This window comes from Haliotis cracherodii, unplaced genomic scaffold (assembly GCF_022045235.1).
Source record: "Haliotis cracherodii isolate W230 unplaced genomic scaffold, xgHalCrac1.p SCAF_1, whole genome shotgun sequence".
Classification (NCBI taxonomy): domain Eukaryota; kingdom Metazoa; phylum Mollusca; class Gastropoda; order Lepetellida; family Haliotidae; genus Haliotis; species Haliotis cracherodii.
In genome coordinates, this window is record NW_027266264.1 from 37,992,953 (window position 1) to 38,018,538 (window position 25,586).

The 25,586-nt window shown below is 43.7% G+C and overlaps 1 protein-coding gene across 1 annotated transcript; it reads left to right on the forward strand.

The window, feature by feature from the left end:
* The first annotated feature begins 336 nt into the window (after positions 1-336).
* LOC139464192 (dynein axonemal assembly factor 4-like) lies at positions 337-25,325 on the forward strand. The gene is made up of 11 exons (XM_071245723.1): positions 337-508; positions 2,900-3,050; positions 5,637-5,770; positions 6,134-6,244; positions 9,061-9,130; positions 9,944-10,074; positions 16,153-16,253; positions 23,295-23,375; positions 23,571-23,643; positions 23,972-24,077; positions 24,851-25,325. The coding sequence occupies exons 1-11, from the start codon at positions 386-388 to the stop codon at positions 24,955-24,957; spliced, it is 1,188 nt and encodes a 395-aa protein (XP_071101824.1). The 5' UTR covers positions 337-385; the 3' UTR covers positions 24,958-25,325.
* Positions 25,326-25,586: the final 261 nt, after the last annotated feature.

Genomic DNA, 25,586 nt, shown 5'->3' on the forward strand with positions numbered 1-25,586 from the left:
TTGTGACATCAATAAATATGTTATAGCATAAAATCGAATTTGTGATTTGAATAATTCATTTAGGGAATAAATAGTAAAACGGCTTTTCATACATTCGTGCCTGTCCGAACTGTTTGACCTTGAATGACCCGAGTTATCTCAAATGAAACTGTACTGCGCCAATGAATTACTTCCCTTTATACAACAAGGCTTTTTCTTGGCTTATGCAGGTCATATTGTTTACATGGGATACCAAGAACTGTCTTGCGCAGTATACGAAATCATGTTTTGATTGGACAGTGATATGTAAGGCCTTCTGTGATTGGTTGATAATTGTGCTTAGCGTTTGCGATACATTTCTCGATATAAACATAGGCCACGCGATACTGTTAACAAATCGTTCAGGATGCCTTTGATTGTTAAAGATTTCAGCTGGGAAGAAAACGAATCAACGCTTTTCTTAACCGTCCCCCTGAAAGGCGTGAAAGCTAACAAAGTAGACATATTTTCATCAGAAGAATATATCAAAGTGAGTATACAGTAAGGGGTTTGCAGCCTATTTGCAATATCTGCCCCAGTGTCCGAAATATCAATTAATGTTATCTAAACATTCTACATACGCTTCTGTACAAAGATTTGAGAAAGGTTGGGTTATACGAAGGACAAATATAAAGCGGTTATATAGGTCCGTGGTTATACTTTATACTCCCTCCAGTACTCACATGTGATACCCTGTAATTATGGTATTTATTTCTGTCGAGGGTTTTTTCCTGGTCATAAATTCCGATAAGGAACCGCCCCCCCTCCTTTCCCCCCTCCATGCCACAGTTTAACATGAATACCCCAATGAGACACAGTATATCCTCGTGTGTAACCCCAAAGAAGTATTTCTGATAATGCGTCTAATAAAACAGTGTCTTTTGGTGTGATGGGGCCAGGAATCAATTCCCTGATCTTCTGTTCTCTGGGCGACGCTGTCATATTCTTCCCCCTGAACCCATGGAAATCCTGTCCACCGCAGAAAGGACTAACTACGTGTAAGGTCAGCACAGTTTAATTGCTTCAAATGCGTCCTATCATATGGTTGTGCTTGCCATTTGCTGTACTCTGTTCTGTAGAATGAACTCTTTGAATGTTTCTGAGGTGAACTGAGGCCCATTGTCAGGGACAACTGCCTGGGCGTCCATAGGAAGCAAGGTTCCTCATAGCTCCAATAGTTTAGTAGCTGTTGTGTTTGACAAGGGAACGACATCAATCCATTTCAATCTGCTGTCTACTATCAGGTAGTTGTTTCCTTGATATTCTGCAAGCTGATTTGAATTCTTTCCCAAAGTCTATTTGGATATTTCAATGGATGTGGCGGTGCTACTGGTGGATCATACAGATGTCACAACTTTTCACTATTGCTTCAATGTCCTGGTCCAGGTTTGTGTACCATAGGTAGCTTCTTGCTAATGCCTTGGTCTTCACAATTCCAAAGTGTTCTGCTTGTAATTTTTCTAAGACATAGTCTCTGTATTTCTATGGTATAATCACACATAAACCCCATAGCAAACAACCTTGGTCTTCAGAAATCTCAGTTCTTCGTCTGAAGAATGGCTGAAGATTACATCTGCTACATGATTTGGCCATCCTTTTGCTGTCAGCTTCAGTGCTTTGGCCTTTCCTTGTAGCCTCAGCAAATTCTTCTGCCAACATGGGTAAGCTGTTCTTGTAGGTGAAGTAGTTGATGTCTGCCTCAAGTGATTTCTTGCCATGTGTGCTTGGTAAGCAAGATACAAATATCTGTCGACGTCCAGTTGATGGTACATATCCTTTGCAAATCCTGCAGTCAGTTGAAATCTGCATGTTGAAATCCATGTTGTTTATAAACCAGATGTCTATTTCATTATGCGATTTTGATTGGACTATGCATAGGCTCATTAGTTCAGCCAAGATAAAACTCCATTATTCCTGCCTAGTTCGACAAGGGTGAAAACTGGACTTTTATAGTCTGTTAACTCCCTTGCCTTGGGAAAATGTCTGCAGTTTTAATATCCAATCCTTGAATAATCCTCCATGAATAAGTTATGTCATTCACAAGGCATTTTCTTGAGCCCGATCGATGATATCCATGATACAGTTTCTCACATGACATGCACACAACGCCTTTAGCTGATGCAAAAACACTGTTCACAGTCACAAATCAGAGATTTGAAATCCAACATCACTCATCACCACTGTCATGTTCTTACCTCTGAACCCATGGAAATTGTCTGTGGGTTCAGAGGTGAGAACATGACAGACACCCTACCACAAGGCCGTGGAGGCAGTCAAACATATAAAAGGCAGGAGGAATGCATGCAGTCAGAAGAAATGCAAACATTAGCAATTTCTGTAGCGTTAGCATGGATTATAATTGTCATTGTTGTTAAACAGTATATTGCATAACTGACCACAGGTCCAGGGAAGTCCGGTGAGTACCCCGGTCCTTCTCAGGATTCACCTGACCTGAATAACTAAATTACCCGTCCCAGCCCACCCTAAAGAGTGCCACTCTTAGTAACGAGAGGTGATGAGAGTTTCTGTAGTGCAAGGTGTACAAGTAGATATAGTTCACACCACTGTAACGCAACAAACATTCTGTTTGAATAACTGTCTACAAGATGAGAGTGTCTATGAATTCTCCATGGCTCCGAATTATTTTGGTTACAAGTTCATCTACGGCCAATAACATTAACATGAATATGAGGAAATATGTTAATTAATAAACAGAACATTTGTTTATTTTCATCAAATATCACGTTATCCCATTGACAATGGCAGGCTGGATGTATAATGTGTATATTGGCAGGAAATATGTAAGAAAGAGCATAGTTAACATATTGCAATGAGCATTATAAGTTTTGAAGCTACATGCATTTAATGAATGTTGTTTCAGGTGAGCTATCCCCCTTACATATTTGAATGCCTCCTGAAGTGTCCAGTTGATGATGCACAGAGCTCAGCCAATGTTGGAAATGGGACCGTTGTGTTTAAACTCAAGAAGAAAGAACAGGAAGTTTGGGGCCAGCTACAATCAGATGATGCAGGTAAAGTATTATTTTACTTTGTTCTGTTAGCTTTATGGATTTGCCCACCCAGAACAATCTTGTTGCTTCCTGTTGTTACCAGACTTGAATAATGATCCACAGGAATTAGAAGGAAAGTAACTCTTTGCCTTGTAAGCAAGAAAGTGATGTAAGCTGTGTTGTGTTAAACTTACAGGAAACAAGGTGATAAAGGTTGTGTGGTGTTAGAGTAAGCATCTGTTGTGTTACATGAAACAAGGATGTGATGAAAGCTTGTGTTGTGTTACAGGAAATGAGGTGATAAAAGCTTGTGTTGTGTTACAGGAAACAAGGAGGTGATGAAAGCTTGTGTTGTGTTACATGAAACAAGGATGTGATGAAAGCTTGTGTTGTGTTACAGGAAACAAGGATGTGATGAAAGCTTGTGTTGTGTTACAGGAAACAAGGAGGTGATGTAAGCTGTGTTGTGTTACAGGAAACAAGGATGTGATGAAAGCTGTGTTGTGTTACATGAAACAAGGATGTGATGAAAGCTTGTGTTGTGTTACAGGAAACAAGGAGGTGATGAAAGCTTGTGTTGTGTTACAGGAAACAAGGAGGTGATGAAAGCTGTGTTGTGTTACATGAAACAAGGATGTGATGAAAGCTTGTGTTGTGTTACAGGAAACAAGGAGGTGATGAAAGCTTGTGTTGTGTTACAGGAAACAAGGAGGTGATGTAAGCTGTGTTGTGTTACAGGAAACAAGGAGGTGATGTAAGCTGTGTTGTGTTACAGGAAACAAGGATGTGATGAAAGCTGTGTTGTGTTACAGGAAACAAGGAGGTGATGTAAGCTGTGTTGTGTTACAGGAAACAAGGATGTGATGAAAGCTTGTGTTGTGTTACAGGAAACAAGGAGGTGATGAAAGCTGTGTTGTGTTACAGGAAACAAGGAGGTGATGAAAGCTGTGTTGTGTTACAGGAAACAAGGATGTGATGAAAGCTTGTGTTGTGTTACAGGAAACAAGGAGGTGATGTAAGCTGTGTTGTGTTACAGGAAACAAGGAGGTGATGAAAGCTGTGTTGTGTTACATGAAACAAGGATGTGATGAAAGCTTGTGTTGTGTTACATGAAACAAGGAGGTGATGAAAGCTTGTGTTGTGTTACAGGAAACAAGGAGGTGATGTAAGTTGTGTTGTGTTACAGGAAACAAGGAGGTGATGAAAGCTTGTGTTGTGTTACAGGAAACAAGGAGGTGATGTAAGCTGTGTTGTGTTACAGGAAACAAGGATGTGATGAAAGCTGTGTTGTGTTACAGGAAACAAGGAGGTGATGAAAGCTTGTGTTGTGTTACAGGAAACAAGGATGTGATGTAAGCTGTGTTGTGTTACAGGAAACAAGGATGTGATGAAAGCTGTGTTGTGTTACAGGAAACAAGGAGGTGATGAAAGCTGTGTTGTGTTACAGGAAACAAGGAGGTGATGAAAGCTTGTGTTGTGTTACAGGAAACAAGGAGGTGATGAAAGCTTGTGTTGTGTTACAGGAAACAAGGAGGTGATGTAAGCTGTGTTGTGTTACAGGAAACAAGGAGGTGATATAAGCTTGTGTTGTGTTACAGGAAACAAGGATGTGATGAAAGCTTGTGTTGTGTTACAGGAAACAAGGATGTGATGAAAGCTGTGTTGTGTTACAGGAAACAAGGAGGTGATGAAAGCTTGTGTTGTGTTACATGAAACAAGGATGTGATGAAAGCTTGTGTTGTGTTACAGGAAACAAGGAGGTGATGTAAGCTGTGTTGTGTTACAGGAAACAAGGAGGTGATGAAAGCTGTGTTGTGTTACATGAAACAAGGATGTGATGAAAGCTTGTGTTGTGTTACAGGAAACAAGGAGGTGATGAAAGCTTGTGTTGTGTTACAGGAAACAAGGAGGTGATGTAAGTTGTGTTGTGTTACAGGAAACAAGGAGGTGATGAAAGCTTGTGTTGTGTTACAGGAAACAAGGAGGTGATGTAAGCTGTGTTGTGTTACAGGAAACAAGGATGTGATGAAAGCTGTGTTGTGTTACAGGAAACAAGGAGGTGATGAAAGCTTGTGTTGTGTTACAGGAAACAAGGAGGTGATGTAAGCTGTGTTGTGTTACAGGAAACAAGGATGTGATGAAAGCTGTGTTGTGTTACAGGAAACAAGGAGGTGATGAAAGCTGTGTTGTCTTACAGGAAACAAGGAGGTGATGAAAGCTTGTGTTGTGTTACAGGAAACAAGGAGGTGATGAAAGCTTGTGTTGTGTTACAGGAAACAAGGAGGTGATGTAAGCTGTGTTGTGTTACAGGAAACAAGGAGGTGATGTAAGCTGTGTTGTGTTACAGGAAACAAGGAGGTGATGTAAGCTGTGTTGTGTTACAGGAAACAAGGATGTGATGAAAGCTTGTGTTGTGTTACAGGAAACAAGGAGGTGATGAAAGCTGTGTTGTGTTACAGGAAACAAGGAGGTGATGAAAGCTGTGTTGTGTTACAGGAAACAAGGAGGTGATGTAAGCTGTGTTGTGTTACAGGAAACAAGGAGGTGATGAAAGCTGTGTTGTGTTACAGGAAACGAGGAGGTGATGTAAGCTGTGTTGTGTTACAGGAAACAAGGAGGTGATGAGGAAGAAGCGAGAGGAAGCTCAGGCAGAAGTACAAAGAAGACAACAGGAAGAGGGAAAGGCTAAAGCTGAGAAGAAGAGAGAGGAAGACCGATATGCCTTGAATCAGATGATGAAGGTAGGGTGAAGGCCTTTCTAGGTCTACATGCAGTTGTTACATGTAGTTCTGCTGGTGAACCAGACTTATAGACAACACCCTTATTCTGAATCTTAGATATCTTGGAAATAAACATTCTGTATCTAATCTGTGGAACTATGCCTCCTGTAGATTGGACAATGCTAAATTGAATTTGGAACCAACTGTGCAAAAATGATTCTAAATCCATTTGCACAAACTTTTATTTTTAGTTCATTTTTGTTGTAATTTTCTTATGTAGGCCTATTGCAATTCCTTTGATAAACCATAAAAGTGTATTTACCAGTTGTGTTATGTATAGTTTACTTACCAATATGTGTGTTACCTTGTATGTGTATTTGACAGCTTGAAGACAGTGAGAGACAGAGAATTGAGGACATCAAACAGTCTGAGCGGAAGGCTGCTACTGATGAGCTGGAGAGATGGAAAGATGAACAGAGGGCAGAGGCAGAAGCTGTAAGTACACATGATATATGTTGATAAGTGGTTAGTTATGTCTATCATAATATATTAGAGAGCTACTCGATAAATCACAAAGAAAACAAATAACGAAGCGTGGTTTATTTTACAATAAAACATTGTATCATGACATCATTTATGGAGATTTGAATATGCGCTCCCAACTTGATGACGTCATATATTGGATGATGTTATTTTTGAGAGGGAAGGGTCTACTATGTTGTTCTCCATAGATGTAGCTGGCCTACGCTGATAATCACAGTGGCCAAACTATCCAGACTTGGGAGAGATATGACAATCAGTATTAGCAGAAAAGGTACAGATGATGCGGATTGTGAGAATATGCGGGAAATACCAAACTAAACGCACCACTAGATGTGCCCTCCACAACGACTACCATCAGATAATGCCAACACCACTGCTCATATATGGCTCACTCTCACCAAGTGCTATGTCTAAGCACTCTTCTACAGTAAGAGATCACCATTCCAATTCACCATTCCAATTCATCGGAGGTATCACCTCAGCCTAGCACAGATGCCTGACTGGATGGTGGGCCGCCTCACATCAGTAGCGCCTTCCCCGGAGCCGGGGTCAATGGGAAGAATACCATCTAGTCGCAACCCATGTCTTCACCAGCGGATCCTATGCATAAGGATATGGTTAGGGCTAGAGGAAGACTTTTCCAGGTTAACACTTGCGCCATTGTTCAAAGCGCGAACATTCTGGAGGGACGATATTCTTATCCATGCGTTCGTTTAGCGGACCAGGCTCACACTTTGGATGAGGACTTGCAGACTATTACTGGTTCTTCAAGGCCCATCAAAATCCTAGATGCCAGATTTGTTTTTTGAGACAGAAATCAGACGTGTACTTATACCATTATCCTCATAAGCGTCCTCAACTCTTGTAATGGAGCAGGAATATTGGAGGTCAACCTGAACCGCATGGACCATTTTCAGACCATGGTTGATTTTCAACAGCATCAAATCAACCACATTAGAAACAACCTCAGAGCAGTCTTAGGCAGAGATACTTTTCCCTCAAGGATCAAGACCATGATTCCTTCATGGCAGAGGCAAAAGTCGAAAGTTCCAGGGCAGGGGTGGGGACAAGAGGGGGAAACACTGAAGTGTTGGACTGGGACCCTTTCCTACTCAATGTGTTGTGCTACGGCTACTGCCTGAACTTAGCGGTAGATCAACCGTTGATCACAGCTCAACATCTGCTACTGAAATCCAACATGGACATCTTGTTGCAGATAAGAGCTGTAGAGATTGTACACGCCCCAGTTTTAAAACACGGCTTTTACTCTCCCATCATTCTGGTACCAAAGAAGGACCCAGACAAGATGTGGATGATTCACAATCTCTCTGTGTTCAACAAGCGCTACCTGGAGCGTCCACCTTTCTTCTGCCACACAACTTTGAGACTGATCAGGACCAGCATCAAGGATTCGATCAGTCTCGACCTGCAGGATGCCTACCTGCATGTACCTATCCATCCCTCCGACACAGGTTCCTCAGGTTCCAGTTTAATGGGGTGCACTACCAATGGGCAGTCCTGCCATTTGGCTTTTCAGTAGCCCCATGGCTATTTACATGAATAATCAAGTCATTGACTGACTTTCTACACCTGAGGAACATTAGGTTCGAGTCAGATGACTGTCTCCTGAGTCATCCGGGCATGTGCGTGTCCCTGGTGCGTCATTAGGACTTCACCTGGTGTCTATTATATCAATGGGGAGGATAGTCAATGAGGCGAAGTCCCATCTTACTGGCTCCAGTTCATAGGAGGCCTGTTTCAGACAGATCAGGACCTCCTATCAGTGGCGAGGGACAGATGGCTAAAGATCTTACGCCATCTGTCACCTGCCCTGTGTCAATCATGCACACTTCACCAATGGCAAGTGTTGCTAGGGCTACTCACTTCAGCCCAGGATTTGCCAAGCAGAGGCCCCTTACAACTGCGTCCAATACAACAGTTCCTGACCCCCTTCATCAGACGCCAGGATCTGTACACAGACATCACTCTACCATCCCACCTAAGGACTCATCTCAACTCGTGGACGATAGAGTCAAACATCTATAGAGGCGTCTCATTGTCCGGGACAACCCCCAATCTACACCTGTTCATAAACGCCTCCCTTCAGGGATGGGGTGCTCATTTACAGGGCCAGACTGCCTCAGGGCTGTGGTCTGGCACACAACAAACATGGAAGCTCTCATTCTGGCCATCTCACATTAGCAAGAGCAGTTACAGTTTACTCTACTCTCAGTCTCCACCAACAACAGATCGCTGGTGTGGTGCCTGCACAATCAAGCGACAACACACTCTCACGCCGATGTTTCGGTTCTTTCACCTTGTAGATTTTACTGATATCTCATATAAGAAATAAACGACTTGTGGTCATTATTTATTGTACAATAAAACACTGCAGGAAAAATATACCACTCGGGGCTGCACCCCTCATGGTTTATTCTCCCTGCCCTTTTGGTTTATTCTCCCTGCAGTGTTTAAGTGTACGGAAAACAGCTTCAACTTGTTTATTTCTTAAATACAATTCAGTAATATGTGTCTTGTTGTTTCGAAGATAATTGGTGATTAGGTTCTTTTCACTGTAGGAAATCATTAGCATGCTATACCTTGTGACAGGTGTAGGTGTCATCTGAAGGGATGCTAGCAGATGACTGATTGTTGGTTTTAGTTTATGCCTGATTTGAAGTTTTAGTTCATGTGATGCTATGATCATTTTACATTAATGCAAATGGAATAAATAAATAAGTTAATATTTAACTTTTTATATTTTCAAGCATAAGAAACATCTGCTTGAACAAAAAAGGGCAGAAAATGAAAGTAAACGAATCGAAGAAAGGAAGAAAGGTATTTTGCATATTTTGTCTTTAAATCTCTGTACTTTTTAATTTTATCTTCTCACATGATGGTGCCTTCTCACCCCTGTTGTTTAGTGGAAGGTTGGGTATTCAATCCCCGGCTGCGTCACCCCAAAAGAGGTTAAAAGGTTTTCTTTGTTTGTTGTTTAACGCCGCACTCAGCAATATTCCAGGTATATGATGGCAGTCTGTAAATAATAGAGTCTGGGCCGGACAATCAAGTGATTGATATCATGAGCATCAATCTATTCAATTGGGATCGATGACATGCATCAACCAAGTCAGCAAGGCTGACAACCCATCCCGTTAGTCGCCTTTTACATGGGTTGCTGAAGACCTATTCTACCCCGAATCGTCACGGGTCAGGTTAAAAGGTGGTTCATGTTGTTACCCTGCCTGGCGCCCAGCACTAAGGAGCTTAAACAAGGACTCAGAGTCAGTACACTGTGTCTGAGTGGGGTCTTTATGTTAAAACTGTGGCATGGTATCTCAAGGGGCTAGCACTATAAACTTGACGTTAGTCCGGACTAGTACACGCAGCCATATACATACACATGCATGCACATCGCTATATAAGTGTAATAATCTTGAATGCGACGTTAAACCCCATTTCACCTTTCCTCACCTCCCATTATTTTGTTATGAATATGTTTTAATATATAACAAGAAAGAAGAAAAAGATTCCGATATGGTCAAAGTATTAAAATACTGTCATGAATCTAGATGATTGTAGTTACATCATTGGTATCATTCAGACTTCTGTGTGATGCAACTGGCTTTGCTAATCAATCACTGAATGCAGGTAAAAAGGCAAACATATTTGAGACTGAGAAGGGCATGCCAACTCGTCAGTCAGGGAGGATAGAAGTGAGCCACACCCCCAGAGTGTTCCCAACCCCGGTGCGGGAATCCCAGGCTCCCATGGAGGAAGAGGTAGGGAACCTGATACAGCAATGTTTTACGTCATTTAGATTTCCTTTCTGGTCAGGTAGATGCCACGTTACTTATGCTTAATGACCCATGACATGGTAGAGATATTCAGGCATTTTTTTCACAAGATTTATAAACAAACAAAATGATATTTATGAAACTTTATTGTTATTTTGTTTTGGAACACTGACCAATTTGATCTTTTAGAAAATTTATAAATCAAGTATCCCTGTGTTATGGGTTTTCGGACACTTAAAAAAACATTTGTAGTTTTCTTGCTAATCACAGGAACAACTCACTCACCGATATTAAAGACAACTTTACCTTGATAACAGGCCATCATCTCACCATTTACAATGTTTATGTGATGCCACAGCCCTTGTAGCGCAAGTAATCGTGATATACATGGCCATCATCTCACCATTTACTATGTCTATGTGATGCCACAGCCCTTGTAGCGCAAGTAATCATGATAACAGGCCATCATCTCACCATTTACAATGTCTATGTGATGCCACAGCCCTTGTAGCGCAAGTAATCGTGATATACATGGCCATCATCTCACCATTTACAATGTCTATGTGATGCCACAGCCCTTGTTGTAGCACAAGTAATCATGATAACAGGCCATCATCTCACCATTTACAATGTCTATGTGATGCCACAGCCCTTGTAGCGCAAGTAATCATGATAACAGGCCATCATCTCACCATTTACTATGTCTATGTGATGCCACAGCCCTTGTAGCGCAAGTAATCGTGATATACATGGCCATCATCTCACCATTTACAATGTCTATGTGATGCCACAGCCCTTGTTGTAGCACAAGTAATCATGATAACAGGCCATCATCTCACCATTTACAATGTCTATGTGATGCCACAGCCCTTGTAGCGCAAGTAATCATGATAACAGGCCATCATCTCACCATTTACTATGTCTATGTGATGCCACAGCACTTGTAGCGCAAGTAGTCGTGATATACATGGCCATCATCTCACCATTTACAATGTCTATGTGATGCCACAGCCCTTGTAGCGCAAGTAATCATGATAACAGGCCATCATCTCACCATTTACAATGTCTATGTGATGCCACAGCCCTTGTAGCGCAAGTAATCATGATAACAGGCCATCATCTCACCATTTACAATGTCTATGTGATGCCGCAGCCCTTGTTGTAGCGCAAGTAATCATGATAACAGGCCATCATCTCACCATTTACAATGTCTATGTGATGCCACAGCCCTTGTAGCGCAAGTAATCATGATAACAGGCCATTATCTCACCATTTACTATGTCTATGTGATGCCACAGCCCTTGTAGCGCAAGTAATCATGATAACAGGCCATCATCTCACCATTTACAATGTTTATGTGATGCCACAGCCCTTGTAGCGCAAGTAATCGTGATATACATGGCCATCATCTCACCATTTACAATGTCTATGTGATGCCACAGCCCTTGTAGCGCAAGTAATCATGATAACAGGCCATCATCTCACCATTTACTATGTCTATGTGATGCCACAGCCCTTGTAGCGCAAGTAATCATGATAACAGGCCATCATCTCACCATTTACAATGTCTATCACTGGACAAAATATCATCCATTCCAAAAAATCCAAAACTTGGAAATACCACCATTCCAATTGGAAATATGACCATTCCAATATTTGGAAAGGTCATATTTCCAAGCTTGGATTTGTTTGGATTTGTTTGGAAATGTTTGGAAATGTTTGGATACAACATGTCATAATCATATCTGTTAAAAATTGTACAACTTTTGACCTTATGTGAGATTAGTAATGACATGAAAGTAAATAATTAAGAGTATTTTGGCACTATGTACCACGAAAAGACCAAATCATGAGCAAATTTAACTAAAAGAAATTCTGTCATTTAAAGTGGCTACTCTTTATATTTAATTTCTTATCTTCCTTGTCTATAATTATATGACATTGACTTTGAACTTTGAACAATTAAACAAATATTTTGTTTTCCCATACCGCCTTACGGTTGTCGTAGAACAAAGACCGTTTCGAGAATATAGAGGGCCTCATTATTATAATTTGAACTAATATACATATGTACATAATAGTACTAGGTATAAATGAATTTTGATAAGTGTTCGTACAAGAATATGAACTTCGAATTATCTCGGAATTATGCGCAACACATAGGGCTGAAAATTTTATAATTGTTCTGGAACTATCTGACGGTAATTCAAAACAGGGAACAAGATTTCGTCAAATGAATCATCTAGCCAGGAATGCAACGATTTAAATGCTGACAAAATGAATAAACATATCTGGAACAGAGTAGACTGTTCATGTGGACAATTATATGCTACGTCTATTGCCAATGAAGTTTATCACCCCATGTTATAGCATTTGCTTCATATAAAAGATAGAAACCAAATAAATGGGACAATTAGTTGTTATGAATTAGCTTTACTTCTGTGACATATCACACAACTAAATGTGAATATGTTTATCAAATAATCAATTACATTAATTAACCTAGTGTCCTTATTTATACACAATTTAATTATGTATTGGGGTACAATATATAATACACATATACACGGAATGATTTCTTATTTTGTCAATTTAATCATAACCAAAATCATACAAATCAAAGTGTGAAAGTAGTGACTAACTTTATGATCAAGAGTATAAATACTCAATTGTATCTTATAATCTTAATAGTATAACAATAAACCCTGTGTATATACTGAGCATATTTAGATACATCCGGATCTACGACCGCAGCCATATAATCAATCAAGGAAAGTATATTAGATTGAATTACAAATGTGCTATCACTTAAACAAAATTTTCCGTCATCCACGTAAGCCTAAACCTGGGAGAAATAAAGTTCAGTTCTGTTCTGAAGACGCCGTCATGATTAGTTGGCGCCAGTCTAGACTGTCCGATCAACGTGAATATACAAACCGTGATGTTACTTGACCAGTTGATGACACCTGTCAAACTCAAAGTGCCCCTGGTCCTCCACCCCTCATGTATAATACTTTAGCGTACTTGATTGTTTAATTTGCAGTTATATCACTGTTAGGCTGAGTGATGAGAGAATACATTTTGTTGTTTTTGTTAACGATCGTTTCCATTTTCAACGTGGTAACCTTATAAGTGACTAACTTTTTTATCATGATGAAATGAAACATATTAAAATAATCAGAGGGACTGACAGTCGCATTTTTCGCATAAATGTCATGCTCGCATTAATTTCATGATTTACTGAAGATAGATTTGAACATTTCTGAGCAACGGTCATGTTTGGGTACGGGAAGTAATCTTGTCTCCGCTTGCAATTGGATTCAGTTCCGAGATCGCAGCTTGACTGTTCGGCATGGCCGAAAGGCGGCATCCATGTTGTTCACGCTCCGCTGATCACGGGGCCTCATTTGTCTGTATTCTGCTTATGAGCCGGGATGCGCATGAAACACGGGTGTCAAAACGAATATATTTACCAATTATACGTACGGTCAATTAGCCAGTCCAAGAGACAATACCCTGGTTCTACCACCTTTAGGTGTAATTACGTCGCATGCCCCTGGTTCACGGTTCGTCTGATCTCCCGTCATAAAACCACGATGTTTATTTACCTGGAGCCTCCGACAGCGCCGACTTCCTGTGTACATGTATGTACATGGCAATAAATGGTTTGACAGTTGTTTGACGGAATCAATCAATAATTATTGACACGGTGATGTAATTCAAATTTGTCACTATTCACAACTCCTATTTTTATTTTTCTATTGTTCAGCTGTATTTTCGACCAGTTTTATATGTATAAAAAATCTTCTCTTGTATTTATAAACCAAACCTAATAACATTATATAAGAACAATTGTGTTTTTAAACCGTAAGTTTTCTATTAAAACAACCATGCAAGTAAGATTTCAGCCGTAATATTACTTTAGTCACTCCACAGATTACACATCTTATATGCTGCAAACGCAGCGAATGTAATGCTACTACGTCACAGCTGCCTCGTTAATTAAGGGCTGGAATGTTTTTGTGAAGGCAGTTAGAGCAGACGAATTCCCCCCCTCGCTGTATAAAGGCGGTCGCTAACCATATATGTGTATTTTTACTGTTTTTGGCTTGATTTGATTGTCCTTTGGTGAAAACAAATGTTCAATTGTGAAAGCAAACCCTTTTCCCCCGAACGTTAAAAGACAGCTGACTTTGTTTTTGTCTGAAATATCAACCTTTGGAGTCGTTTTTATATTCGGAACTCCATATTATGGTTGATATTTATAATATAATATGGACAATGGTAAAATTCATTATCACAGTTTAAGTGCTATTCACAAATGTATGTAAATCTACTTCGTGATGAATGAAGCATGGCAATAAATGTATGCATCTGATTCTTCATTTGTTCTGTATTCTTTGATGTGAATGAGTTTCGTTAATGATGATCACTCTCACAGATTTTTTGATAAGAGGATAGTTATGAAAAATATATATATAAGTATAGGCGGTCTGTGCACATGTGGTGAAACTGATACCTCATTGATTTGATAATCGGGACTTGGAAATCATAGTTGATTTTAAAATATATGGTTTTGACAGTAGTACGTCCTGACATCATAATATTATGTTGTAAACAACTTATCTTATCTTATGTTAACTTGTTCCTTCTAACCATATTTCCAAACAATTCCAAACCATTCCAAACCATTCCAAGTCATTCCAAACATTTCCAGTGTTGGAAATATGTTTGGAAATGTTGCCATTCCAATTTTGGATTTTTTGGAAAGATCGATCTTTCCAAGCTTTGGAAAGTTTGGAATGAGTGATCTTTCCAAAGCATTCCAACGTTCATTCCAAATTGGAATGGACGCTATTTGGTCTTGTGTATGTGATGCCGCAGCCCTTGTTGTAGCGCAAGTAATCATGATAACAGGCCATCATCTCACCATTTACAATGTCTATGTGATGCCACAGCCCTTGTAGCGCAAGTAATCGTGATATACATGGCCATCATCTCACCATTTACAATGTCTATGTGATGCCACAGCCCTTGTAGCGCAAGTAATCGTGATATACATGGCCATCATCTCACCATTTACAATGTCTATGTGATGCCACAGCCCTTGTAGCGCAAGTAATCATGATAACAGGCCATCATCTCACCATTTACAATGTCTATGTGATGCCACAGCCCTTGTAGCGCAAGTAATCGTGATATACATGGCCATTATCTCACCATTTACAATGTCTATGTGATGCCACAGCCCTTGTAGCGCAAGTAATCATGATAACAGGCCATCATCTCACCATTTACAATGTCTATGTGATGCCGCAGCCCTTGTTGTAGCGCAAGTAATCATGATAACAGGCCATCATCTCACCATTTACAATGTCTATGTGATGCCACAGCCCTTGTAGCGCAAGTAATCGTGATATACATGGCCATTATCTCACCATTTACAATGTCTATGTGATGCCACAGCCCTTGTAGCGCAAGTAATCATGATAAACATGGCCATCTGAAAACGTATTATGTCCGAAAACCTATGATCCGATACTATAAGTATTGTAAAGATCCAAATAATTCCCCAAATCTAATTAGACTTTCCTCATCTTCCAATGTCCCCAGTAGCCTATGAGGTTAAGTAATCTATCCACAAAGCCTGTCTGTTTGATGTTGTTTTTGTTGTCATTATGTGATTACCTTCCAGCTTGTGACAGAGGTGACACAGTGGTGTCATTTATTCTGTTGGTGATATATGATCTTTTGATCATGTACATGTAACACAATGGTGACCTTTATACAATACATCTATTACCTGCTTGACCCCAGGATGTTGAGAGGTGGTTGGTGTTTATTTCAGTGGTTGAGCTGTAAGCACAAGAGGAGGTTGATGTGTTTTTCAGTGGTTGAGTTGTAAGTACAAGAGGAGGTTGATGTTTATTTCAGTGGTTGAGCTGTAAGTACAAGAGGAGGTTGGTGTGTATTTCAGTGGTTGAGTTGTAAGTACAAGAGGAGGTTGGTGTGTATTTCAGTGGTTGAGTTGTAAGTACAAGAGGAGGTTGGTGTGTATTTCAGTGGTTGAAGAAGCAGGCAGAGGCACGGAGGACTGTGGAGCTGTCTGATGCAGACCTCTCAGAGGAGGAGAAGAACCCGCTGTGGCTCCGGGACAAGGGCAAGTAAGTTGTGGAGTCTGTTACAATGTCATAATTTCATCTCACCTTACGTTAAAATACAAGTGTCTGAGTGGTTAACAAGGGGGCAATTATTTTCCATGTAGCATGCTCATGCTCCCAGCTGAGAAATTCAAATTAATCGGAACAAAACTAAGGTAATTTACTTATCTTGCATATGTATCACTGAGCTGAAATGAACCAATGTTTATCTGAGTGCATCGGGTAAAGGGAAGTAACTTGGTTTGTTTGAGGCTTCTGCTAGCTCTCAAAAAAGCTGAATCAAAGTATTTTAGTCAGTGAAACTTTGTAAATATATTCAAATTAGAAAACAATTGCAAGGCTGCTATCAGGACCCACAGAGTTTAGACAGTGCAGGCCCTGCCTAAATTCTTCAGGCCCTCTTTTATAAAACACTTGCTGCTTTATGTGACAAAAAACCGAAACCCAATTCTCTTTCTGATTAAATCCTCCTTGGGGCACTTATTGCATTTTCCTTGCTCAAGAAAATCTACATGACATAGTTGTAACCATTTTCCTTAATAAAAAATGTTACCACACAAAAAACTTCGTTTTTGTATGATATATGACCACCCTTATGGGGCCTCACCACCAACGGCGCCTCACGCCAGGGGGAGCAACTCTCACCCAAATCACTTTCCTTATGTCATCTGTAAGAGACAGACGTGTTGATTTTTCACACAAGACAAAATAAGAGAAATCTATCGTTCGACAAGAACCATGGCTGACCAAACTGTATGTATGGTACATTTCTTTCATTGCAAAGGCGTAATACCTCGCATTGTGAAGTTATAGAGTTGTAATTGACGCCACGTGCACGGTACCTTTGAATTCAAATGGCCGTAATGGCGTCCATATTGTAGTCCCACGGGCTGATACATGTAACACCAAGGCCATTAAGAAACGGCTTGGGGTTTTGTTATATCATACAGCATTGGACTACAATTTTTTCCTTTACAAAACCCAAGGTGGTGTGTTAATTTATAAACTACACTTACCTTTTTTACGGGTTTTACACCTTAGCGCGTAACACGCCCCTTTTGGTGTTATAGTTGAACTACGACATTGGCTATTAGTATCGCGTTACAAATCGCATTCTACATTACGCCTTTGCTTCTAGTTTCACAATTTATGCACATATTTTTCCGATCTTTATATCGCACTGATACACGTTAATACCCTTCCCGCCCACCTCAGAAATTACGGTCTTGTTTACAAAGACCTTCAAACTGTGTACGGGTTGTTCTAAGACAGGCACGAACGCTGCCTGATATGTCTGGCGGAGGACATTGCCTTTACCCCCCAAAAGAGACAAGTTGACTTGTTCCACTTTAAAGAGGTCTATAAAGGCGGGGGTAGATATCAGATCTACTAAGACATCCCCCCCCTCCCCATCTAAAAAGGGTAAAAAAGCTGCCGAGATTGTCTCCCCCGCTCCCTCTCCGGGGGCCGGGGGAGAAGGCTGGAGGGTTCCCGTAGTAAGCACTGCACCCTCTCCTGCACTGTCTTTGGCAGACTGTTCTGCGTTACTTAAGTCGCCGATGGCGTCGATGATGGAGGAGGTGAAGTCTCGGCTCCGGAGGAGCTACGGGCTGAGCCTTCCCCGTTGTCGGCGCCGGACGCGGCTTCGAGATCTGTGTTATGCCCGGCGTCGGCCGAGGCAGGCCACTTGATCTCGGGGACGATCCGAGACCGGGCTTCGGCTCCGGCTCGAGGTCGCTCCCCAGCGGAGGGGTGGCGGGCGCCGGCCCGTGCACTACCGACGCACAATTTTCCCTAGCGGAGCCAGACGCCTCTTCCGAGGCCGAGGCTTTCACTAGTGGATTCGTAGCCCGGAGCCAGGGGGGGTTCCCTTTGTCTCGGGGACGATCCGAGACCGAGCTTCGGCTCCGGCTCGAGGTCGCTCCCAAGCGTAGTGGTGGCGGGCGCCGGCCCGTGCACCACCGACGCACAATTTTCCCTAGCGGAGCCAGACGCCTCTTCCGAGGCCGAGGCTTCCACTAGTGGATACCTGCCCCGGAGCAAGGTTGGTTCCCTTTGTCTCGGGGACGATCCGAGACCGAGCTTCGGCTCTGGCTCGCGGTCGATCCCCAGCGTAGTGGTGGCGGGCGCCGGCTAAGCCCGTGCACTACCGACGCACAACTTTCCCTAGCGGAGCCAGACGCCTCTTCCGAGGCCGAGGCTTCCACTAGTGGATACCTAGCCCGGTGCCAGGTCGGTTCCCTTGAACCTCCGGCACCTCGGCACCGGGACTTGGCATCGGGCCGGGTGCAGAGGCACGTGCGGGACAGGATTGTCCAGGTACTGCCTCAGGTGGCTGCGCCCATGCCAGAGTCGGAGACACCCAACTTGACTAAGGTCAAGCAGGGCCGGCTGTTGCCCCCCCCTTTCCCGCGTGCGGTGCGGAGTTGAAGGCTGCTTACATATGCTTCGAGGAGCAATATCATAATGCATGCCAACAGCTCCGTGTGTCCGTACACTCCGCGTATCTGTCGGCTGTGCAGAGGGAGTTAGCGGGAGAGGGGCCGGTCGACTCTTCGGAGTTAGCCGCGCAACTAACGGAAGTTCAGTTATCTTACGCGGGACGCTATTCGTAGCTGTGCCTCGCAGATGATGTGCGCTGTTATGGGCATGCGCAGGCGGTGGATGTCGGTATCTAAATACTCGACGTACACATGCCAAGACTTACTTGCTTTGCCGTATAAGAGGGTGCCACCCTCTTCCCTGGGGCTCAGCAGGTGGTCCGAGAGGCCGCTCAATGGTATACTTCCATCAAAGACTCATGAGGCCATGTTGGAGGTACCAAGCGTTAAAACCGCGTAAGCGGGCCTCTCCAATTGTCCCCCCCCTACGCTAACGCACGGGTCAGACAACCACACCTGCTTGGAAGCCGCCGCTTCCTTCAGGTATAAGGGCGCCGGGAGGAGCAAGAGAGGCACGGGCCGGGGCAAGGCAGCTGGTCGAGACCAACAGCTTATTCGCGGGGCTGGGAACGATGGGTTCCCATTAGCGCCCGAAGAGCCCCGGGTGAACCCACAGTCGCAAGTTATCGAACTGCCGACAGCCGGGGTTCACTGCCTCCAGCCGGATGTCCCCGTAGGCGGCCGACTGGCTCTATTCCTGAAGGAATCGGAGACAGTTACATCACAATCCCCGGACCCCGTCCATTTTAAGGGATGGCCATTTGCCTCGGTGGAAACATCATCCGCCCCTCCCCTTCTCCGGGATAAAGCACACTCCGGTGCCTGCTACCCGAGAGAAGGCGGAATTCCTCCGTGCCGAGGTCGACGCACTTATGAAAGCTGCGATCGAACCGGGTCCCGAGGGACAGGAAAGCGAGGGCTTCTACTCGACTTGTTTCCTAGTCACCAAACAGTGATCTCACCTGTCGAGACAGGAGAATGGCTAACGTCAATAGACTTAAATACGCCTATCTCCACATACCAATACACCCCGAGTTCAAGAAATACCTGAGGTTTTCTTTCGACGGGAGGTGTTATCAGTTCAGGGTTCTACCATTCGGGATCTTCACGGCCCCGAGGGTGTTCACCAAGCTGATGTTGAGTCCCGCCCAAGTGGCCAGGTCAAAAGGTCGGTTCTGCCATCCGTACCTCGACGTCTGGTTACTAAGAGCTCTATCGCAATCCCTGAGTCAGATAGCTACACAACAAGTGATAGATATTCTGATCACGCTAGGGTGGATGGTCAGTCTCAAGAAGTCAGATCTGAGCCCCACTCAGAATCTAGTCTTCCTAGTGGCTAATTTCAACACGGTGAGAGGACGTGTATCTCTGTCACAAGATATCAAGTCCCTTAAGCGCAAGTCACACTGCTCGTACATAGCTCCAGTTACTGGACAACATGGCGGCGACAGTGGATTTGGTCTGGCGGGGCGCTTGAGAATGAGTCCCATTCAACAAGCACTCTGTCGAATTTGGGCGAACTCGGAAGATCTCGAGACTCCGTATTGGCTCATTACACACCTCCAGTGGTGGACCGAGGTCGGGAATCTGTCCCGGGGGCTCCCCCTCGACACTCCCATTCCGTCTCTCACAGTTCAAACAGACGCGTCACTCTCCGGCTGGGGAGGCGTTCTGAATGATCACACTGCCTCGGGACTATGGTCCCAGCAGGAGATCAAACTGCATATCAATGTGCTAGAACTGAGAGCGGTCAGGTTGGTGTTCCAACGCTTCCCGGGTCTGCTTCGTGGCCAAGTGGTTCGTCTAGACATGGACAACCAAACGGCGATGGCTTACATCCGGAAGCAGGGGGGAACGGCGTCTCCGTCGCTTCGACGAAAGACGTGGCAGTTCCTACTATAGTGCGACTCTCACGATATCAGGGTGCTACCTGTTTATCTCCCGGGGGTGGACAACGTCCGTACGGACGCTCTGTCTCGCCGGATCCTCGCTCCTCACGAGTGGAGGCTCGACCCGGGGATATTCGGGATTTTCTCCCTGTTATACAGGCCGTTACAGGTGGATCTGTTTGCGTCTGTGATGAATCACCAGACACCAACGTTCTGCTCCCGAGTCCACGACCCGAGGTCGGTGGCACCGGACGCCTTCCAGCTAGATTGGACGGACAGAATTCTGTGGGCATTCCCCCCAGTACCTCTGATTTCCAAGGTCCTGTCTCAGCTAAGCACTCAGCCTGCGCGACTAATTGTGCTCCTGGCACCTCTTTAGTCGGCGCAGCGTGGGTTTCAAGTAATACTCAGGTTTCTGTCTCAGCCTCCTGTTATATTACCTTTATGACCGGACCTCCTATCCCAGAACGGGGTCCTCCACCCGAATCCCAGGATTCAATGGGGGGCTTAGCCACTGTCAGGAATCGCCTCCAGAAGAGCGGTATTCCTGCACGAGTTGCAGACACAATACTGGCTTCGCGGAGAGATTCGACAAACGTTCAGTACGATAGATAGGCCTGCTATGCGCCCTGGTGTGTCGATAGAGGGATTGCAGATTTTTTATTATTTTTTTTAATTTTTTCTGCAGATCTCGTATCCGTGATTGAGTTTCTCCAGTCGCGACTAGATGACGGCCTGGCCGCATCAACAGTCCGGGGTTACTCTACAGCTATCGCAGCTTTTCACGTCACTGTCGACGGGGCACTTCTGGGTGCACACCCATTAGTGCAGCGCTTTTTAGCAGGTGTGGACAGGATCCGACCGCCAGTCCGGCGGATCAGTCCCCCTTGGGACTTGTCAATCATTCTCGATTGGCTGTCCGGTCCTTCCTTTCGGGATCTGTCGTCTCTCTCTCTTCAGCTGTTGAGCTGGGAGACGGCGTTCCTTGTGGTGGTAACGTCCGGCAGACGGGTAGGCGACATTCGTGTTATGTCAGCCGATCCCGAAATAACTGTCTTCCATGCGGTCGATAAATATCACCGGGACAGAGTCAGTTTTCGACTACCGGACTCTTACCGTCAAAGGGTCGCACACGCTTCCTCGTGAACGGCTCCTATTGAGCTACCTGCTCTTTCACAGCCTTCCTCGTCGGGGACCACTGCAAGACATGCTCATGTCTTGGATGTCCGCACGACTCTTAAGGCCTATATCAACAGAAATATTGGTGTCCATAAGGATAACCAACTATTTTGCTGTTACGGCGGTAGGAAGGTTGGCTCACCTGCGAGTAAACAATCTATCTCGAGGTGGATAGTTTCAACCATTTGTACAGCGTATACGCTTACAGGCAGGGAGCCCCCTACCAGGTTGAAGGCTCATTAGGTTAGAGCAGTGGCTGCGTCAAAAGCGTACGCCGCGGCTCTGCACATTGAGCAGATCTGCTCCGCGGCTATTTGGAGCCAGCCGAGCACGATTCATCAAACCTTACCAACTCGACAAACACTCAAGCGAGCGTACTCGGTTTGGTCAGTCAGTTCTCCGAACGGGGCAAAGTTCTAATCTCTAGCCGATTGAGCATTCGAGATTTTAGACAGTCCTCCGGTTATACTGCTCGGTAATGGTCTGGGTTTTATCTTCTGCGGTCGATAAATATCAGACCTTACTACTCGATAATACTCGTATTTTGCGCACGCGCTCCTTCGATCCTCGGGGACCCTCTGGCCTAGCTCAGCGCTGGTTATGGTCTCTCGTGATCTATGCCCCTATATCACTTGTTCAAAAAAAGTGTGGGGGTGGGAGGTGTTTCGAGTTCTCAACTTATGACAAGCCGCGAAAACAGGCTTTATCATAATATATGGTCGACCACGCCCTGTCTCTAGCCCCCGCCTTTCGACGGTGGTGCCTCACGATAAGGTTGGTTCCATTTATTGAACTCAATATTTTATTCTGTTGAATAATCAAATACGATGTATTTATTTACGCCTGTTGCTGACGGATGCCACTTCCTAGATTATCTTTGGGAGTCTGTCCTGATGCAATAAGTGCCCCAAGGAGGATTTAATCAGAAAGAGAATTTTACAAACCTGTAGAGGTTATGAATTCTCTGATGAAATCCTCCTTGGGGCACGGCCACCCACCTCCCCACATTCCGTCAGCATTTGACATATGGAAAGTGATTTGGGTGAGAGTTGCTCCCCCTGGCGTGAGGCGCCGTTGGTGGTGAGGCCCCGTAAGGGTGGTCATATATCATACAAAAACGAAGTTTTTTGTGTGGTAACATTTTTTATTAAGGAAAATGGTTACAACTATGTCATGTAGATTTTCTTGAGCAAGGAAAATGCAATAAGTGCCCCAAGGAGGATTTCATCAGAGAATTCATAACCTCTACAGGTTTGTAAAAATTTATTGCAGGCCAAAAGGACCCATACAAATTTGAGAGTAGGGGCCCAACACCAAGTCTACTTGCCACGGCCCTATGGCAGGCGTGTATTTCGAGCACTAATTCTGGGTCTGTATAAATGAATGAGACAAATCAGCTCGGGGTACATAGACTCACACACGGGTACATTTACACCTCGAGATCAGTTGACTTATTATGTAGTTACATTTAGCGATTGCCTATTGCCAATATTATTTGGACACTCAAAAACTTATGTAACTTGAATTGTTTTCAGTGAATTTTTCAAGGGTGGTAACTATCAAGCAGCAGTGAATGCCTACACACACGCAATCCGGTTGAGCAACAAGATGCCAGGGTATCCTTCCTTGATAGTCAGCTGCTACTAGACATCAATAGCTTGTCTCCTTCACATGTGCCAATAACTGATGTTTAATAGCTGGGGGTCATTGTGTTCAGTAATCACAGATGTGACAGTTGTCGTAAGGGACTGGTCACTCATTACAGGGTATACTGTATCATTTGGATTTTGCTTTCCTTAACCTGTGACAAGATTGTACTCTAACAGAGCAGCCTGTCATCTGAAGCTTCGAAACCTCATCAAGTGTGTAGAAGACTGTTCAAAAGTAGGTCTCGCTTCTGTCTCTCATCCTTGTCATAATTCTATTGGGAAACATTTGCTTTGAACTACATTTCAAAACTAATTCTATTATTGATATTATTATCTTCATTTTGAGCGAGTGAGTGATGATTGTTTAATGCCAAATCGGTAATTTTGCATCTATTCACTACAACTTCATTCTGAGGAGAGTCCTTTGTCAGCTGTATAGGAACAGACCTGGACTTGTAGTCCTAACCCAACTTCATAATAGGACATGCATAGGACAATCTTTGTTATAAACCCCATCACACAATTAGTTTCTACCCTGTTAATGTCCATGCTGTGTGCTACAGGCGCTGGACCTGCTTCATCCTCCGGTACCCCAGAATGCTGCTAGTCGATGCAGGGCCCTCGTCAGGCGGGGCACAGCATTCTGTCAGCTGGAGATGTATATTGAAGGTGAGCTTCAAGTTGATCAGTTGAATGTGTTCATTGAATGTATATTCCATAACTGATATGAGAGGTATCATCTCGGTACCTTTAACAATGGACTGTCCTCTTTTGTTTATACGAATAGGATACCTCCCTCCCTAATCTTACCAACAGCCTCCATGGTCTAATGAAAGAGTGTCCGCAGAGGGTCAGGTGTTTCATTCCCGGCCGCATCATACAAAAAGACTTTAAAAGATGGTATTGTTATTACCCTGCCTGGCACTCAACATTAAGGGGCTGAAACAAGGACTGGTTGGCTCAGAGTCAGCATACTGTGTCTGAGTGGGGTTTTCATGTTAAACTGCGGCATGGTATCTTAGTGGGCTAGCACTATAAAATCATCATTAGTCCGGACAGAGACAAGCGGGCTGTATAAGTGCTGTATTAGTGCAATAATCTTGAATGCGACATTAATCCCCATTTCATCTAGCCTTCATCTCACTGTAATCTTACCATAACAATGAATAGCTGAATATATTCATTTTATGTTTGATGGTGTATATTTCCATTAGGTAATGGCATTCGAATGTGAGATACTAGTATATAACCAAAAAAATAATTGTGTACAATCAACCTGGGAAAGGGCCTCCCTACATAAATGTATTCCTATGACAGTTATTCTATGACAATATGCAAGTTTTGTGAGCCTAAACAAACCTATGGTGTCTGGGAGGTGCTGAAATGATGTGATATGCAGCTAGCTTCCCGGTGCTTGACTGTGTGATGATGTTCTATTCCAGGTCTCCAAGATTACGAAGCTGGTCTGAAGTTAGACCGAGACAACAAAGAGTTACAGGCTGATGCCGAGAAAATCCGTGAGATTATACAAGGCACTGTGGACAGATAGGCAGACACGGACACAGGCAGAGATTGGGGGATAATTGGGGTGTGGTGGAAGACTGAGAGCATGGATGAAGACTTGGGTGCAGATAAAGATTTTGAGAGGATGGATGATTTTTGTTACACTGCCTTGGGTGTTCAGTCTATGTTTACCTAACTACACACTTCTGTACATTTCAACATGATCAGCATCTTTTGTAGTCATATGTTGCCATAGGTGGACCAGCTGGGTGCATCTTGCTGTAGTCACATGTGGCCATAGGTGGACCAGCTGGGTGCATCTTGCTGTAGTCATATGTGGCCATGGGTGCATCTTGCTGTAGTCACATGTGGCCATGGGTGCATCTTGCTGTAGTCATATGTGGCCATAGGTGGACCAGCTGGGTACATCTTGCTGTAGTCATATGTGGCCATGGGTGGACCAGATGGGTGCATCTTGCTGTAGTCATATGTGGCCATGGGTGCATCTTGCTGTAGTCATATGTGGCCATGGGTGCATCTTGCTGTAGTCACATGTGGCCATAGGTGGACCAGCTGGGTGCATCTTGCTGTAGTCATATGTGGCCATGGGTGCATTTTGCTGTAGTCATATGTGGCCATTGGTGCATCTTGCTGTAGTCATATGTGGTCATAGGT

Coding starts and splice junctions, on each gene's coding strand:
- LOC139464192 (XM_071245723.1), top strand. CDS start 386: ATGCCTTTGATTGTTAAAGATTTCAGCTGGGAAGAAAACGAATCAACG. Junction 5,771..6,133: donor CCTTGAATCAGATGATGAAG/GTAGGGTGAAGG, acceptor TGTATTTGACAG/CTTGAAGACAGTGAGAGACA. Junction 23,644..23,971: donor GTGTAGAAGACTGTTCAAAA/GTAGGTCTCGCT, acceptor TGTGTGCTACAG/GCGCTGGACCTGCTTCATCC.